This window comes from Diadema setosum, chromosome 19 (assembly GCF_964275005.1).
Source record: "Diadema setosum chromosome 19, eeDiaSeto1, whole genome shotgun sequence".
NCBI classification, from domain to species: domain Eukaryota; kingdom Metazoa; phylum Echinodermata; class Echinoidea; order Diadematoida; family Diadematidae; genus Diadema; species Diadema setosum.
In genome coordinates this window covers 32465196-32481406 of record NC_092703.1, presented here as the reverse complement: position 1 = coordinate 32481406, position 16211 = coordinate 32465196, and the positions used below count along the sequence as shown (strand labels likewise).

At 43.7% G+C, this 16211-nt stretch overlaps 1 protein-coding gene across 1 annotated transcript; it reads left to right on the top strand.

Moving 5' to 3' along the window:
* The first annotated feature begins 13550 nt into the window (after positions 1 to 13550).
* LOC140242433 (putative deoxyribonuclease TATDN2) lies at positions 13551 to 13898 on the top strand. The gene has a single exon (XM_072322170.1). It carries the CDS (start codon positions 13551 to 13553, stop codon positions 13896 to 13898), a length of 348 nt encoding a protein of 115 aa, XP_072178271.1.
* The last annotated feature ends 2313 nt before the right edge of the window (positions 13899 to 16211 follow it).

Here is a 16211-nt window from a genome sequence, read left to right as displayed (position 1 = left end):
AGGCAGATGACAAGAACAGCTGACCAAATTTCTTAAAGAAAGTATGTGAAATATGCAAAGTGCACATCAAGCTATGAGTGAGTAGGGCAAACACAAACATGTTACAGGCGACTCCTGTAACACAAAATCCCCTTGACAGGTAGGTTTCTTTTGTCATATTGAAATTTTGTTAAAGCTGAACAATAAAAGTACATAAAGATACAGTATTTAAATACTGTACGAGCTGAAATTTTCGCATACAGATATTTTCGCGAACTGCTACTAGGAGAACATTTTCACATGTTAATTTCGCGGTTGTGAGGTCTAACTGTGCTTATCTGTTCGCACATTGTTTTTTTTCGCGTGTTGTTATTTTCGCGGTTCAAAGGCGATTCGCGAAATTCGCGAAAATAAAACCACCGTGAAAATTTCAGCTCGTACAGTAATGATTTCGGGACCTGAATATTTACTTTGCTATAATCATGTTTGTTATACAGTTGACTCCTGTTAGAATGAAGTGTATGGGACCAGCAGTTCTCTTTCATTACATCGAAATTTTGATACAGCCGAACTGTAAGATGTACAAAGATATATAGATATGATAATTTTGCGACATGAATATTTACTTCCTTGTAATGAAAATTTCCTTGTAACAGTGTTATAATGGGAGTGCAATGAAATACAATTCATACCAAGAGATCCATGACACTACTGTGGACAAGGAAATGTAAATGGAACTCATTTAAAATCATTGTTTCCCTTTACATGTTTGATTTTGAAGTTTAGATACTAGGATTGTGGTCATATTTTTTTTTTTTTTGTGATACAATCGACACAAATTTTAATGCATTCCTTCGAAACATGGTATTTGAACATGAAGGTCCTTCAAGCAGGAGCATGAAAGGAATGAAGTACAGTCAACCATGTCAAAGGCCAATCCAAAGAGACCAGAAAAAAAAAGTTCTTTGAAATATTTTACTTTAGGACTGACATACATGTATGTACCCCCCAGGTGAGAATTTTTCAACTTTTTGTGAGGGGTTTTAGGAGGAATTCAAAGTTTATTTGATGAAAATTGGTTTTGAAATGGCTGAGATATCCAAAACATTGCGATTGTAATAAGTGTGGGACCCACACTTTATTACAATCGCTTTGTTTTACTTTGTTTTTGGATGTTTCAGTCATTTCAAACCTGATTTTCATCAAATAAACTTTGAATTCCTCCTAAAATGGTATGCTCTGTACTATTTCATAAGTGTTTTATTGGTATCTTGCAAAAAGTTAAAAGCCCAATTCTCATCTCCACCAATACTGTACCATCCCTTTAAGCTCTGCAGGAAGGTGAACAACAAAAAGAATGTACCACATGCAATTTTGAATTGAGGAAGAGTTGTGATTACAGTATTGCACCAAATGATCCAGAGTTTTTCAGAACTGGTAGACAAGAACTGGTATCCTTGGTTGTACGTTGTATACTTTGACCAAACGATTCCATGCCTAAGCTCGGTCATCCCGAACAAAGTTCGTTGTAGGTCCTCACCAAACACCAATCAATCATCACACATCCTGGTATTAAGAGGGGGGACACACCACCAAACATCTGGTTACATACGGTGTCTGGAGTGGTAGACATGTAGCCAGTGATCGCACACACACACACAACACAAAGGCAAGGAGGACATTCGACTCTTTAAAACTTTGCTACACATGGTGGCAGGAGTGCGATTTCATGACTTGCGACCCAATTTGGTCACACATTGGTGTCAAGAGTGGGATTTCACGGCTACAGCTCATTTTTGCTACACATTGTGTCAGGAGTGGGATAAGGACCAGAAGGGGATAAGGAACCAGCCATGGCGAATCACCTGTCACCAGTGCAGTTATGGCGAAAATTGCAGACCAACATGGCGGAGGTGGAACGGATGATGAGTGAACTACGAGCCGAAATGGATGCGAGGTGGCCACCAATACCAGCAACGGGAAGGACTGGCGGAGTGGAGCCAACGAAAGAGGCCAGAAGCAGGGTCATCCCGTGGTATTATTTCACCACCATAACACAGGTACAGTCTGCCGTAAGGCTGCCAGAGAAGTCTGCTGGAAGGCTGCAACAAGCTCACTCATACCTAATTAACATACAGCCTGCGGTAAGGTCGCCTCAGACAGACACTTTCAGGCTCGCTTAACGTACAGTCTGCGGCAAGGTCACCACAGACAGACACTTTCTAGTCTGCAGCAGAGCTTGGTTCTGCCGCATACTTCCGCTTACTCTTGCTGCGCAGACTAAAAAGTCTGCTGCAGATCTGCGGCAGACTTTTCTTTTTCTTATGGGTTTCATTCCATAAAGTGAGCCCTCTGTGTATATATTCACACAGAGGGCTCACTTTATGGAATAAACAGAGTTGTTGGTTTGTTATATCGACATTTCTATCATCGTACATTGTATTTGAGGAAGTAATTTTGGTGGGAGTGTAACGGTTGGCACTCCATACACACACAGAAAGAATTATGTCCATATGAGCATTCCATAACTCCCTTGGATACGCTTCTCTGTACTCAGATCCCCATAGGGTTACACACTTTATCACTTGCTCGGCTGGAGCTGTGTGTGCAGAACAGTGAAGAAGTTAACAACTATGGCAGGGTAGTTGGGGGAAACGTCCTCCGTTTTGGAGCTCCCTTCGTCCAGAAGAAAGTTGAAATAACCCAGCAATCTGTTCTAAAGGGGACTGTTGCTATTCTGGATTGTCCCTTGGCAAGTGTAAAGCTCCAAACTACGAGTATGGTTGGTCTGCCTTTGAAAGTTTTGATGAACAGGCACAGTGTTCTTACACCTTACGGCTTACATATGGCTTACGGCTTTGACGGCTTTGAGGCTTTGATGGCTTTGAAGTGGATACAGCTTTGGATAAGGCCTTTGCTGAGGCTTACAACCTTTGCTACGGCTCTATGAACATGTCTTCAGGTTACACCACTAGAGACATATGTGACTAATAAAGACTCAAACAATTAAAGCCCGTATATGAGAACTTGTGTATAATTGTCATCATTTCGACGGAACGGTTCAGAGGCAGGCACACATGAAGTTTGCTACTGAGACTGACAGTAAAATGTGCAGTGCACGTAGTGATTCTGGAGAAACCTAGTTCTCACTTTCTTAGTGTGCGGAAGGAATTCTTTGAGCGCTTCAAATTCAACAGACGCAACCAACAGCCCGGAGAGAACACTGAACAATATCTCACAGTCCTGCGCACAATGAGCAATATTAAGACATGTGGATTTTGTGACTGCATGAAGGAGAAGTTGCTGTTGGATCGTTTCCTCCTTGGCATAAGCGATGACAGGATGAGGGAAAGGAGGCTGGCTACATCTGATCTGAACCTTGCTCAAGCTACTGACATATGTAAAGCTGTAGAGGCCGCTTCTGCACAAATGAAGGCTCTGAAAACTGATGAGGCTGTTCACAGAGTAACCAGAAAGTTTGGTGGACATGTACCTCCTATCTTCAAGAAGTCTGGAAAAAGCTCGAAACTGCAGACTCAGTCTCCAACAATGAAGAGATGTAAGTTCTGCTGTCAGGTGCACGAGATGAAAAAGGAAAAATGTCCTGCTTGGGTAAGCTGCAGAACCACTAGGCCTCAAAGATCTGCAAAGCCTCAAGGGTACATGGTGTGAATGAAGATGACACAAGCTCCATAGCTGAAAGCACTGACAGTGTCACCATCCTTCAAGATGTCCACGCAGTTGGCGCAGACAATCGCCCCATCTTCTACAAGATGCTACTCACTAATGTCAAACCGGCTTTAAGTTACCTGGAGTACCTGAGTGAAAATGATGTCTGTACCGCCATGGAGTGCGCTGCCAGAGAGGAACTTAATATCCTAAGCAGCAACACCATGTTATATTAAAATGTTTTTTTTTTCTCAAATTCAAAGTGTGCATATGTTTCTCTTTCTTATTCACAAATCTCTATTGTGTGTGTGTCATATTGCAGTCTCCATGCTTAACTTGCCGCAGCCTTCCCGCTTACTTGCTGCAGATCTGCCACAACGTCTTCCTAAAATTATATGTATCAATATTCATCATTAAATTCTGCCGCATATCTGCCACAGATCTGCCACAACCTCTTTCTGAAATTGTATGTATGAATATTCATCAATAGCAGTCTACCGCAGATCTGCCACAACCTCTTTCTGAAATTGTATATACAGTGTATGAATATTCATCAATAAGTCTGTTGCAGATCTGCGGCAGATCTGCCACAACCTCTATTCATTCTTAAAACGCTGCCGCAGATCTGCCGCAGATCTGCCACAACCTCTTCCTGAAATTGTATGCATGAATATTCATCATTAAAGGACAAGTTCACCATCATAGAAATGTGGGTTGAGTGAATGCAGCAATATTAGTAGAACACATCAGTGAGAGTTTGAGGAAAATCAGGCAATCTGTTCAAAAGTTGTGAATTTTTTAAGTTTCTGCTCAATCATGGCTGGATGAGAAGACTACTATAGCTTGTGATGTCACATGTGTACAACGATATAAAGAAGGAATAAAGAAAATTCAACATACATTGTACATGTATGTGACAAACATTTTGATGATACACAATATGATTAAACACAACTGAAAATGTATCAGATGGGTCTCAGGAAGAATGCGCCACAGCTCCTTCCAGATGCTGTACTTCATGTTTTCCATCAACCAATGGCCATCGATGTAGAAACCACTCCAATTCCTTGTGGGATGGAGCTCACCCCTACTTCAGTGAGGAGGAAGTGATCAAATGCATATAATGGAAGTGAAATTTCTAGGCCACAGACTCTCAAAGGAAGGCCTCAAAGTAGATGAGGACAAAGTAGAGGCAATACGCGGCATGCCTCGCCCAGACTGCGTAGAAGCAGTACAGTGCCTCATTGGAATGGTGAAATAACTTGCGAAATTTTTACCGGCGGTCTCGGAGAAAATTGAACCGGTGCGAAGGCTCACGTACAAAAATGTACGTCCTCCCCATGCCTCGCCCAGACTGCGTAGAAGCAGTACAGTGCCTCATTGGAATGGTGAAATACCTTGCGAAATTTTTACCGGCGGTCTCGGAGAAAATTGAACCGGTGCGAAGGCTCACGTACAAAATGGCATGCCTCGCCCAGACTGCGTAGAAGCAGTACAGTGCCTCATTGGAATGGTGAAATACCTTGCGAAATTTTTACCGGCGGTCTCGGAGAAAATTGAACCGGTGCGAAGGCTCACGTACAAAAATGTACCGTTTGAATGGGGCGCCAAACAGGAAAACCCATGGAATGAAGTCAAAGCGTTGGTAAGCAGTGCACCCATACTAGTGTATTTTGACCCGCAGTGTCCCACGGAGGGACAGGGGGACGCCTCACAAACAGGGTTAGGATTTGCCCTACTACAGCGGGGACAGCCAGTTTCCTACGCGAGTCGAGCGTTAACCCCAGCTGAGACAAGATACTCGCAAATCGAAAAGGAACTTCTAGCCGCGAAATCGTTCTGTGGACGGACCACAAGCCACTGGTAGAAATCAGGAAAAAGCCGCTGAATAGTGCCCCAAAGAGACTACAAAGACTCTTGATTCGACTAAATCAGTACAATGTGACAATCAAGTACATGCCCGGACCACAAATGTACTTAGCAGACACACTATTACGAGCATATTTGCTCTCATCGCAAAGGTCGCAAACAGAGCACGAAGTGGAGAGAATCCATCTCATCAGAGCAGTGCCAATATCGCGGACTTCAGAAGACAAGATTCGCACTGCAACATTGCAGGATGAGACTTCTCAAGTACTGTTTTGGTATATTTCCGAAGGATGGCCAGCATCCATTCAGGATTGTGAACCTGCGGTGCGACCATATTATAGCGTGCTACACGAAATCACTTGCGATGACAGCGGACTCTTGTACAAAAGACTACGAGTTATCATTCCTCGGTCAATCAGAGCTGAAATGCACGAGAAACTTCATGCTGCGCACACCGGTGTTGAAAGCACTTTGCGCAGAGCACGAGAATGTGTCTATTGGCCGGGAATCAGTGGTGAACTCAAAGACTATGTCGCCAAATGTGAGACATGTTGCGCGTTCTCTAGAGCCCAGCAAAAAAAAAAAAACTCTAATGCCGCATCCGGTTGTAACCAGGCCATTCGAGAAAATTGGTTGTGACATATTTACCCTTGATGGTCATGACTACCTGGTAACTGTCGACTATTATTTGGACTACTTTGAAGTAGACAACCTACGCACAAAGAAAGATGCTCCAGCGGTCATTACCCGTCTAAAGCGACATTTCTCCACTCATGGGATACCGGAAGTCCTCATGAGTGATTACGGACCTCCGTTCAACTCTGTGCAGTTTGCAGAATTCCTACACAATCTTGATATCACACATGTCACAAGCTCGCCCGAGTTTCCACAGAGCAACCGGAAGGTGGAAATTACCGTGGGCGTATTTCTCCAAATCAACAAGTTCATGTAGCAACAGTAAAGATCGCAAAAACACTAATTCACAAAAAAAAGAGAGATGGGCAGGACTTCTACATGAACTTGTTGATTTGGAGAAATACACCCACGGTAAACATGGACAGCTCGCCAGCTCAGCGCATGTTTGGAAGGCGGATGAGAACCAACCTCCCAATAGCGAAAGAAGTCTTGCAAACCAAAACTGTGGATTGAGTCGCAGAAAAGAACTAGAAATGTCGCTATGGCGACTGATGCCTCCGCCATAATGCATTATTTTCCCAATAGGTGTATAGTACAATGTCTTCACTATGTGTAATGACAGCTTCACATAACTGGCAGAAATATCTGGAATGTTCACTTTCCACGAACTGGGTTTGCTATAATTGTCTATTAAAGAGTGCAGGTACGCATATTTGGGGAATTGAAAATTTTTACATGACTTCTGACCGATCTTATTATAAGTTTATGCATTGAGTATAATTTTCAAGGTATGAAGAAAGAGTGTAATTACAGTACAAAATATATCTTCTTTTTTTTTTTTTTGCATTTAAACCTGACCTTTGACCCTTAACATTTTACCTTTGACCTTCTGGCTAGAAATTTCAAAGAGAATCTCCATTAAGTAATACATGTACATTTATATTGATTTTTAAAACTAATAATGCAATTCCCTAGATAATCCCTGCCAGTCAGTACATGCATATGTACCAAGTTCCATGAAGATACATTGAACTATTTGCGAGAAAAGTGATATTGCAACATTTTCACCTAACCTTTGACCTTTTGACCTTTGACGTTATGACATGAAACTCTCTCTGGATAATCTTTACGCAGTAGTACATGTCTACACAAAGTTTCAAGAAAATAACTGCGGGCATTGCACAGATATGGGGGGAATAGCAACATTTTTAGCATTTGACCTTGACCTTTTGACCTTTGACCTCTTGCCAATGTCACTAAAATCTACTCAACTAATTGTCCCATCATACATCATCCTTGGACCAAGTTTGGTGAAAGCTGCTTCATCCAGTTTTGAGTTATCACGTAAACAGATAAATTTTAGGATTTGACCTTGATCTTTGACCTTTGACCTCTGTCCGATTTCACTGAAAAACTAATCAAGTAATTGTCCCATCATACATCATCCTCCAAGAAAGTTTGGGGAAATTTGCTCCATCAAGTCTTGAGTTATCGCGTAAACGGATACAATTTCATGATTTGACCTTGACCTTTGACCTTTGACCTTTAGCCGATTTCACCCAAAATCTAATCAAATCATTGCCCCATCATACTTCATACTTGGACCAAGTTTGGTAAAATTCCATTAAATATTACTCAAGTTATCGCGTAAACGAAAGCGGACGGACGTACGTACGGACGTACGGACGAAAACATAATGCCTCCAGCACCACTTCGTGGCGGAGGCATAAAAAGCGTAAGCAACAGGAACAATCACGCTATTATAATCCTGGAGCGAGAAACCTCGGTGAGTTACGTCCAGGCGACGTTGTGAGAGTTAAGCAGAAGTCGCGACATGAGTGGACCAAAGCGAAAGTACGGGAGAAAGTCGGTATACACTCTTACACGATTGTAACAGAAAGCGGTAGTGAGTTCCGTCGCAATAGGCAACAGTTACGGAAAACCAACAAGACATTCGAGGAATTCGCGGAATCGCCTTTGATGGACGATCACAATAATGGACCGCAAAGAGACAATCGCAATCACCCGGATGAAAATCCCCCACTTCGCAGGAGCACAAGAACGCGCAAAACACCTGCATATCTGAATATGTTTCAAAATAAACTCCGAACTCGGGACAAAAATATTTTGGTTGTAAACAGGAAGTTACTGTTTATGCTTGTTATTTAAAACATGTTCAGGAAGAATTTGGTAAAATAACATCCCTTATTTTATGTCAAATATATATGTTTGGTTGTGAGATACACATGCAGTTTGTAAATTAACAAGGAAAGTAGTGACATAAACACAATACTACACAGGGATACTCATATTGGTATAGTTCCTTTTTATAATCTGATGGCAACAACAGTTAACAACTGGCTGGTCTCATATTTTGTTTCATATGCTTGAGTTAACTTGAAAATTATATTTAGGAATTTATATAGAGACTTGCAAGTTATATATATACTGATGGACCAATGTCTGAGAAAATGATATTTAAGAATTGACATGTATCATAAAACAGTGTTTGGATACAGTGGAAACCCAAGTCGATAAAACATGTACAACTGGAATGAACTTAAGACACATGCAGACACAATTGAGAAGTTTATTTGAAAGAATGTGCACATGGAAAAGTTTCACAATTTGCTTTTTGTTATAGTATATACATATGCTACAAGATTTTCATTATAGCAGGATACAAACACAGAAACAAGTTAAGTGTACAAGTAACTCAAATGATTTTAGACATGCCTGGAACTGCTTATGTATATTATTTGCATGCTGTTGTGGAACTAAGGTTTGTGAACATAATTATGTTTATAGACAAGTTGCATTGCTTAATGTTGATTATGTTTGAGTTTATTTTGTTTTTATGAAAGCCGAATTCTGTGTTAAAGGCTAAGTATCAGAGAGAAAATGTAACTTGTTTAGGATGTGTCATTTTTAGTGTTCACATTATAGAGAACCCAAATTTGTGTCAACTTCTTTAAAGAAGGAAGGGTGTAAGAAGATGTGTACAAGTACATTATAGTTCAACTGAACTACTGGATATATGTCAATTATACACAGTGCCATCTGTGGCAGTTTCACGTTAGATAAAGATTACAGTATAATGTATAAAGGATCTGTGTTTCTAATAAAGAGCTGACTCTGAGTAATGGCAGCTAACAGTGTGGTTGTGTGATTTGTGCCTCCTGATAAATTAGGTGTATTTGAGTGTTTGGACACCTGAACAAACAGAAACCAGCCACGTTTGTGCAAGAAGGAAGTGTCTAGGTAGAGCTGCTTGGGCACCACTACAGCAAAGGACAAGGGGACGAGAGGTGGTACCACTAGGGGACCTCGTCACACGAGATGATGCTGAGAGGTGATGGATGAGGAGGTCAATTATGGCAGCGGGCTCCTCGACTTGTCATGCGAGAGGAGACGGGTGGTGATCGAGGACGTGGCACCTGCAGTAAAAGCCCCGGGAACCTGTGATGTCAGGGTCCAAGTCTCCCTGACTGACATAAAGGGTGAGATAAAAATGGGGGAGGAAGGGCCATCTACATCGCAGAGAAGGAACCAGTTTTACCTATAACATCAGCGCTACCGAGACGCTGGTATTGGGGGCAGGGTGAACGAGGACCCGGAGAACTGAGAGGTACATAACTACCAGCGACGAAGAGATCGGAGAGCGGGTGCTACTTAAACAGAACGCCTTTACTGGACGGCATAAGTTGGTAGACAAGTATTCTGAGGTATCTTACACCACTGTGAACAAGAATGAGGCAAGTGACATCTACAAAGTCAAGCCGGTCCTTGGTGGAACCTCCAAGTGGGTCAATAGACAACAATTGATTATTGATCCCAGAGGAAGAGAGCGAGATGTACTTCAAGACATCTTACCCGATCACTCGTCAGATGCTAACCAAGTGCCCGACCTGCCTGTAGATAAGACAGATGACGGAGTAATGTCTGAAAATGAAGCCATGGGTAGTGAAGATAACGACAGCGACAATGACGATTATTATGGTTTTTTTCAGTGGGTGTATTCAAACACGCAGGACGACCGGTTGGAATCGAGTTCTGCCAGTAGCGGACTTCGAAGGTCAGAGAGGACTTCAAAAGGGGTCAACCCTAACCCTGGCCGTCTGCCAGTTTCGGCAATAACTGGACTTCCTGACACATCATTGACAGTTTGAGTGTATTTTAGGGGCATATATGCCATTCCAACAAGTGAAACCAGCGAGTGCAAGGAAGGGTAGGGAGCAATGACGAGACCGCTTTGTTACTTTGGGGAGGTTTGCTTAGTTAAAATTAATTCAACTTTATAGAGGGAATTTTACACATTCGGGGACGAATGTCTTTCAAGCAGGGAAGGTGACGGAAGTGGGAATTGCAATCGACAAGACACAGTGTAGGTATTTAAATCAGTAGTACAAGGGTCTGCAAAATTAGACTAGCCTCTATAAAGCACATTCAGTGCTGCGTGTACTGCAGAGAGTGTGTGCTCTGAATTGGGAGGAGATTGAGGTCATTAGAGAGGAATGTAGTAGTTTGACCTCTTGCCCCAAAATGTGTGGATGACCACCTCGCCCATAGATGAACATTACTTCCCTTCAGCCAGCCCCTTCCACCAATTCATGAGTATGTAGAATATCATTCCTCAGGTAATAAGAAGTTCTTTGATGTTTCACATTTTGTTTTATACATTTATGCAAGAGGAGATTGATTATAGTAGCAAAAGATGAGTTCCAAAATGATTAGAATTATGTTGGTAGTAATATAAAGTTAAATATCAACTAGAAATGTCGCTACAGCGACTGGTTATACCCCCGCCGAACAACATTTCATAAGCTTTGGTCAAAACAACATTTCATAAGCTTTGGTCAAAAAACTGAGGAAGTAGTTAAATCCGCAAGATCTTTCCTTGATCTTCTGCCATTAATATACCGTTATCATGGCAACGTACTTTTGGGTACTGTCGAAAAATGCGTCTTGCACATCTACAACCAAAGGCACACATCTGTACCAAGTTTCATGGAAATTGGGCAAAAACTGAGGAAGTAGTTTGCAACACAAAATTTTCCATCATTTTGGCTCATAATATGTGAGCTGTTACCATGGCAACATACTTTTTGTCACTGTCAAGAAATGTGTCATGCTGACCTATATCCTAAGACAAACATTCAATATGAATTCCATGAGAATTGGAAGAACACTGATGAAGCACTTTTGCCATGAAGCATTTTGCCCTATATTTTACCAATAACATGCCGTTACCATGGCAACGCACTTTTTGCCACTGCGGAAATATGTGTCTTGCACATTAACATATTCAGATGAACATCTGTACCTAATTTCATAAAAATTGATCAAAAACTGTGGGAGGAGTTCGCGACGCAAGATTTGTAGCCATTTTTGCCCATAATATGCCGTTACCATGGCAACGTACTTTTGGGTACTGTCAAAAAATACGTCTTGCACATATACAACCCAAGGCACACATCTGTGCCAAGTTTTATGGGAATCGGTTGAAAACTGAGAGAGAGGTTTGCGACGCAAGATTTGCAACGGACCGACCGCCCGCCCGACCGACCGCCCGACCGCCCGACCGTCCGCTGATTCCTATATACCCCCTTCAAACTTCGTTTGGCGGGGGTATAATAAATGAGAAAAAGGTGGAATGATATTAAAGAGTAGGGGAAAGTGGTCAGGTACGTTCGCCGCCATTTTGGGGAAAATTCTGAATGGGCAGGCACTGCAACATTCGAGGCTGGCGGAGAAAGTGCATTTTGAGGTGGTCGCAGTCAGTCGACAAAAGAAGATGATTTGTAAGTAGCCAATTGATTTATTTTGATATTCAAGACATTAAAGATAGGGATATACCATACTGTTTAGTTAGTTATTCTGTATTATTTTGATATAGCAAAAACAGGTATTTTTGGACTGTGTATGGAGTAGTTTGGTCACTACTGTGATTTCATAAAGATGGTTTACTTCAGTTTGTGCGATGCTATTGTACATTCATATTCACTTTTTTTATTCAGTGTCAAGTGAGTGACAAACTATTTTGATTCACTGATAACCATATAGAATGTTGATCATTGCTGTCTCGATAAAGAGGCCGGCTTTCATGCTTTGACCATGAAACCAGGCACTCTGGATCAGGCGATCGAGCGCGTGCAATGGTTCCAGCACACACACAGAGCAATGCACGGTCGACCTCGGAAAGAGATAAAACAGACTGTGTTAGGCTTTGACGAGGAGTTGGAATCGGACAGTGAGGTCTGTAGGCTATTCCACCCTAAAACTGTCCAGAGGGCAGAAATGCAAGACTACAGTAGTTTGAAAAGGCAGGTGGGGAACCTGGAGGCACAGGTACGATCCATGTACTCATTAGTAAAGAAGCTCATCCCAGATCCGGAGAGAGTGGATCGAACTAGGGTCTCCTCTCCCCACCCAGCGACAAAAGATCCTGCTAAATCACGTGCGGCATTGATACACCGGAAGGCGCTCTCGTTCCAAGCTACAAGGGTAACCCCCCTTCAGTGGGGTGAGTTCCGCAGCCGGCACAGCCAAGTGCTGAGGCCGCGGCCCCCGAGCGACCCACCATGGACGACCCAGTGGGTGGGAGTGGTGAGATTCCCCCATTGGTGGATTTCAAGATGGAGGAGGCTCCCCGAGGCGAGTTGGAGGAAGTTCCAGTGCAGCTGATTCCACCTCCACATCTTCATCCTCTCCCATTATGCCACAAGGTCCTGGGGTGGAAGGTGGCCCAGGAGAGCAAGGCTCTCCATCTGTTCCCATGGATTGTGAGAGCGATGCTAGTGAGGGGGACAAGCCTAGGGCTGAGGAAGGGCCTGAGGTTGCCGTGGGGCCAGCGTCAGCATCCGCTAGTTCGCCAGCTAAGCGGACACCTTGGGTTCCACGCTTACCGAAGGTCAAAGGGGCAGCCTCCCCTCCCTTGGTCATCGATTCGCACTTCAACTTAGATAGGATGGAGGGCCTTCTCAAGGTAAGGGGTCTGGGTCCGGTCTTGGGGAAGGTTGTAGGCAACCCACCCAAGGTGCGTGCGAGTGTGGTTGGAGAAGTCCTAAATTACTGTGACCCTGCCCACTTCTCCAGCACTGTGTTCCCAGAGGACGCCCGGTGGAAGGTAGTAGTGGGCATCCATCCTAAGCACGCTGGTAGTGCCACAGACCGGCATATTTATCAGCTAGAACAGCTGCTTAAAGATGCACGCGTCGTGGGTATCAGCGAGCTGGGATTGGACTACTCCGGATTCTCACTGGATCATCCAGCAGGGTCTCATGGATAGAATCCTGAGAATCGGAGCTACTGGGAAAGTGCACGTTCTGCACGTACGTGGCAGTCGGGGAGATCGGGGAGGGGGGGGGGAGGCTGTGCACCAGCAGTGCAGAGAGCGAATGCAGAAGCACTGCCCGCCGGACACAGGGATCCACCTGCATTGTTGCACCGGTTCCCTTGCTCAGGTTCAAAGGTGGATGGAGGCATTCCCGGAGTGCTATTTCGGGTATACCATGGCCATTGCCCAAATGGCATTCCCGGCCCAGCAAGCACTGTGGACTCTTCCCCTCCAGCAGTTGCTGCTGGAGGCAGATGCCCCTCATCTGAAACCACCCTCTGCGACTCGTTGCAATGCGCCCTCTTACCTCGGCAAGGTAGCGAAAGCGGTTGCAATGATCCGAGGGGAGCCAATGGAGCTGATCTGTGAGGCTGCCACAGAGAATGCCCGCAGGCTTTATAGAATGTGAGCATTCTCTGGGGCCTGGTCTACTCCCCTCTATCCTCTATGTCTCCTTTCTCTGTTTCATTCTCCGCCTTCTTTTTTCTGCATTTCCCTTTGCCGAACCCGAGTAAGGATTTGTTTTTTTTAGGCTTTTGCATTAGTTGGTTTTATATTGTTTATGCACCTGTTGTTGGTCATTTTCCCAGGTGCCCTGTTGAGTTAGCTTTTTGTGTTCAATTGTGTTGGCACAGTTTAGTTAGTTTTTTACAGTGTTCATGTTTGAATTCTTGTGTGAACACGGAATGTGCTCTCAAGGGAGTACTGCTTGTTAAGGTTGTAGTGGGGTGCAGGATTTTGGGTGAAGGTTTAGGGAGCTTTATGACAATAATTAGTTTTATGTTAGGGGCAAACATGGCAGGGAGGCCTCCCACGAGTATTTGGAGTATTCTGGCCCAGACTACCCGATTCCCCGGGAGCCCCCGCAAGCTCAGGTGTGCCAGGGGCAGGGGTGTTCTAAAAAGTTGAGATCAGTGGGACTTCCCACTGGTACTGAGTACTCCAAGGGAATTGTTGAGTCCCCCGGAAACTCTTGCAAGTATTTCTAATGGACCGCTAGTTCCACCGGATGACACACGTCCAATGGTGAGACCCACAAGCATCTCCTCTTTTATGGGACGGGGGGGGGGGGGGGGGGGGGGGGGGTTAGTTTTGCAGTAAATTGGGATCCCTCCTGGCTTAATGCAACGAACGCCCCTCGCTAGTATAGTGTAGTAGTCGGGGCGGGGCTAGGTAAATTGGGGGCCTGACGTACTGGACCACCACTGGCTGGTTTAGCCCCGGCTACCACAGACTGCTACTGGACCGGAGATTGCTGTACATGTATTGTTGCACACCTGGTCGAAAATCGGTCTCCATCAGTGATTTTCTGAGTGGCAAGATGCTCTGGTTTAGAAGGGAGTCCTCAGGGTAGGTATTAAGTAGGTAAGAGTGGTTTTGTGTAAGTTAACAGTAGTTAACTTACACAAGTAGCATACTTTAGGGTAATTTGTTAGTATTACGGAGCGCTGTAGTTGCCTTCCGTTGCGAGCCACAGCACTAGCGCATTAAAGTATAGTGGAGCACTGGTGTCAATAACTACAGCGGCGTAGTGTTGTAGTAAAGACAACATTGGCGTAGTAACTACTACAAATACAAGAATGTCAAGCTGACCAATGTGAGGAGGGAAGTTTTGACTGCTTTCCAGAACTCTAGAAAGACATAGGTGCAGAAGATCAAAGAGTGTGTCGATGCAAGATTCTCTGACTTCATTTCACAGATTTTTCAAGCATTCAAGGTGTTGGACACTAATACCTGCCCAGGGGACAAGCCTTCTCTTGATCAGTTTGGTCACTTTGGTCAGTTTGATGCAAGCAATATGCGTAGCCAGTGTTATGATGGAAATTTCCTTTCTTCTTTGTTGATAATGCTAATATCTTATATAGTCAAAATTTTGAATATAATTAAGCAATATTTTCAAAGTCTGATGTTTAAATACCGGTACTAAAAATGTCATCACTAACCTAGAGTAAAGAAAATGTTTACTTTCGTTTTGTGAAATAAACCTGCTCAACTGTAATAAATATATCTGTTATGTAAAAAAATGACCAAAATTGTGACTTTGTATTCTGTTGCCTCTTACTTCAGTTATGTATGTTCTAAGATGTTCCCTAACTACCACTAATTAGTACATAGGTAAATGAAGTGTTATTTTATAAAAAGAAACTGGGGCCTCCCACTGTGCTGACGGGAAATGACAGTGATGAATGGACCAAGGCATTACCCAAGGAAAATAGGCGTCGTAGGCAATACCTGTAATTACCTAGGACTCAACGAGTGGGCAGCAACAGTGCCAGAAAGGGATGACTCCAGTCTCTGTCGACCGGTGACTGGGGCTGGAGCAGCAAGGGAATTCCCAATTTACTACCAGACATCATTTCATGGTGTGTGTTCTGCAAAAATAATGGAGAAAGTGAGCGGGTCTACGAGAGCCACCAGCTCAAGTTGATGGATGGACGAACTACCTGCTCCATACTTCGGGCCTGCAGGTGCCTGATATGTGGCGCATTCGGGGATTAGGCCCAAGCCATGAAGTACTGCCCATTGTCAAAGAAACAGTTGCATGAAAATTCACCACCAGAATCTGGATCTACCAGTAGCATCAACCCGGCCGGGTTATATTTTAGACTGCACAGAATTCTGCCGGCCAGCAAAAAGAAAGCTTCCATTACGAGTATCAGTAATCAACTGTAGTACCAGGTAGCAGCATTGCCAATGTAAGGCAGCTAACACCGAAAAGGGG

What these genes read in the sequence shown, in the direction of transcription:
- LOC140242433 (XM_072322170.1), top strand. Translation starts at nt 13,551, where the DNA reads ATGCAGAAGCACTGCCCGCCGGACACAGGGATCCACCTGCATTGTTGC.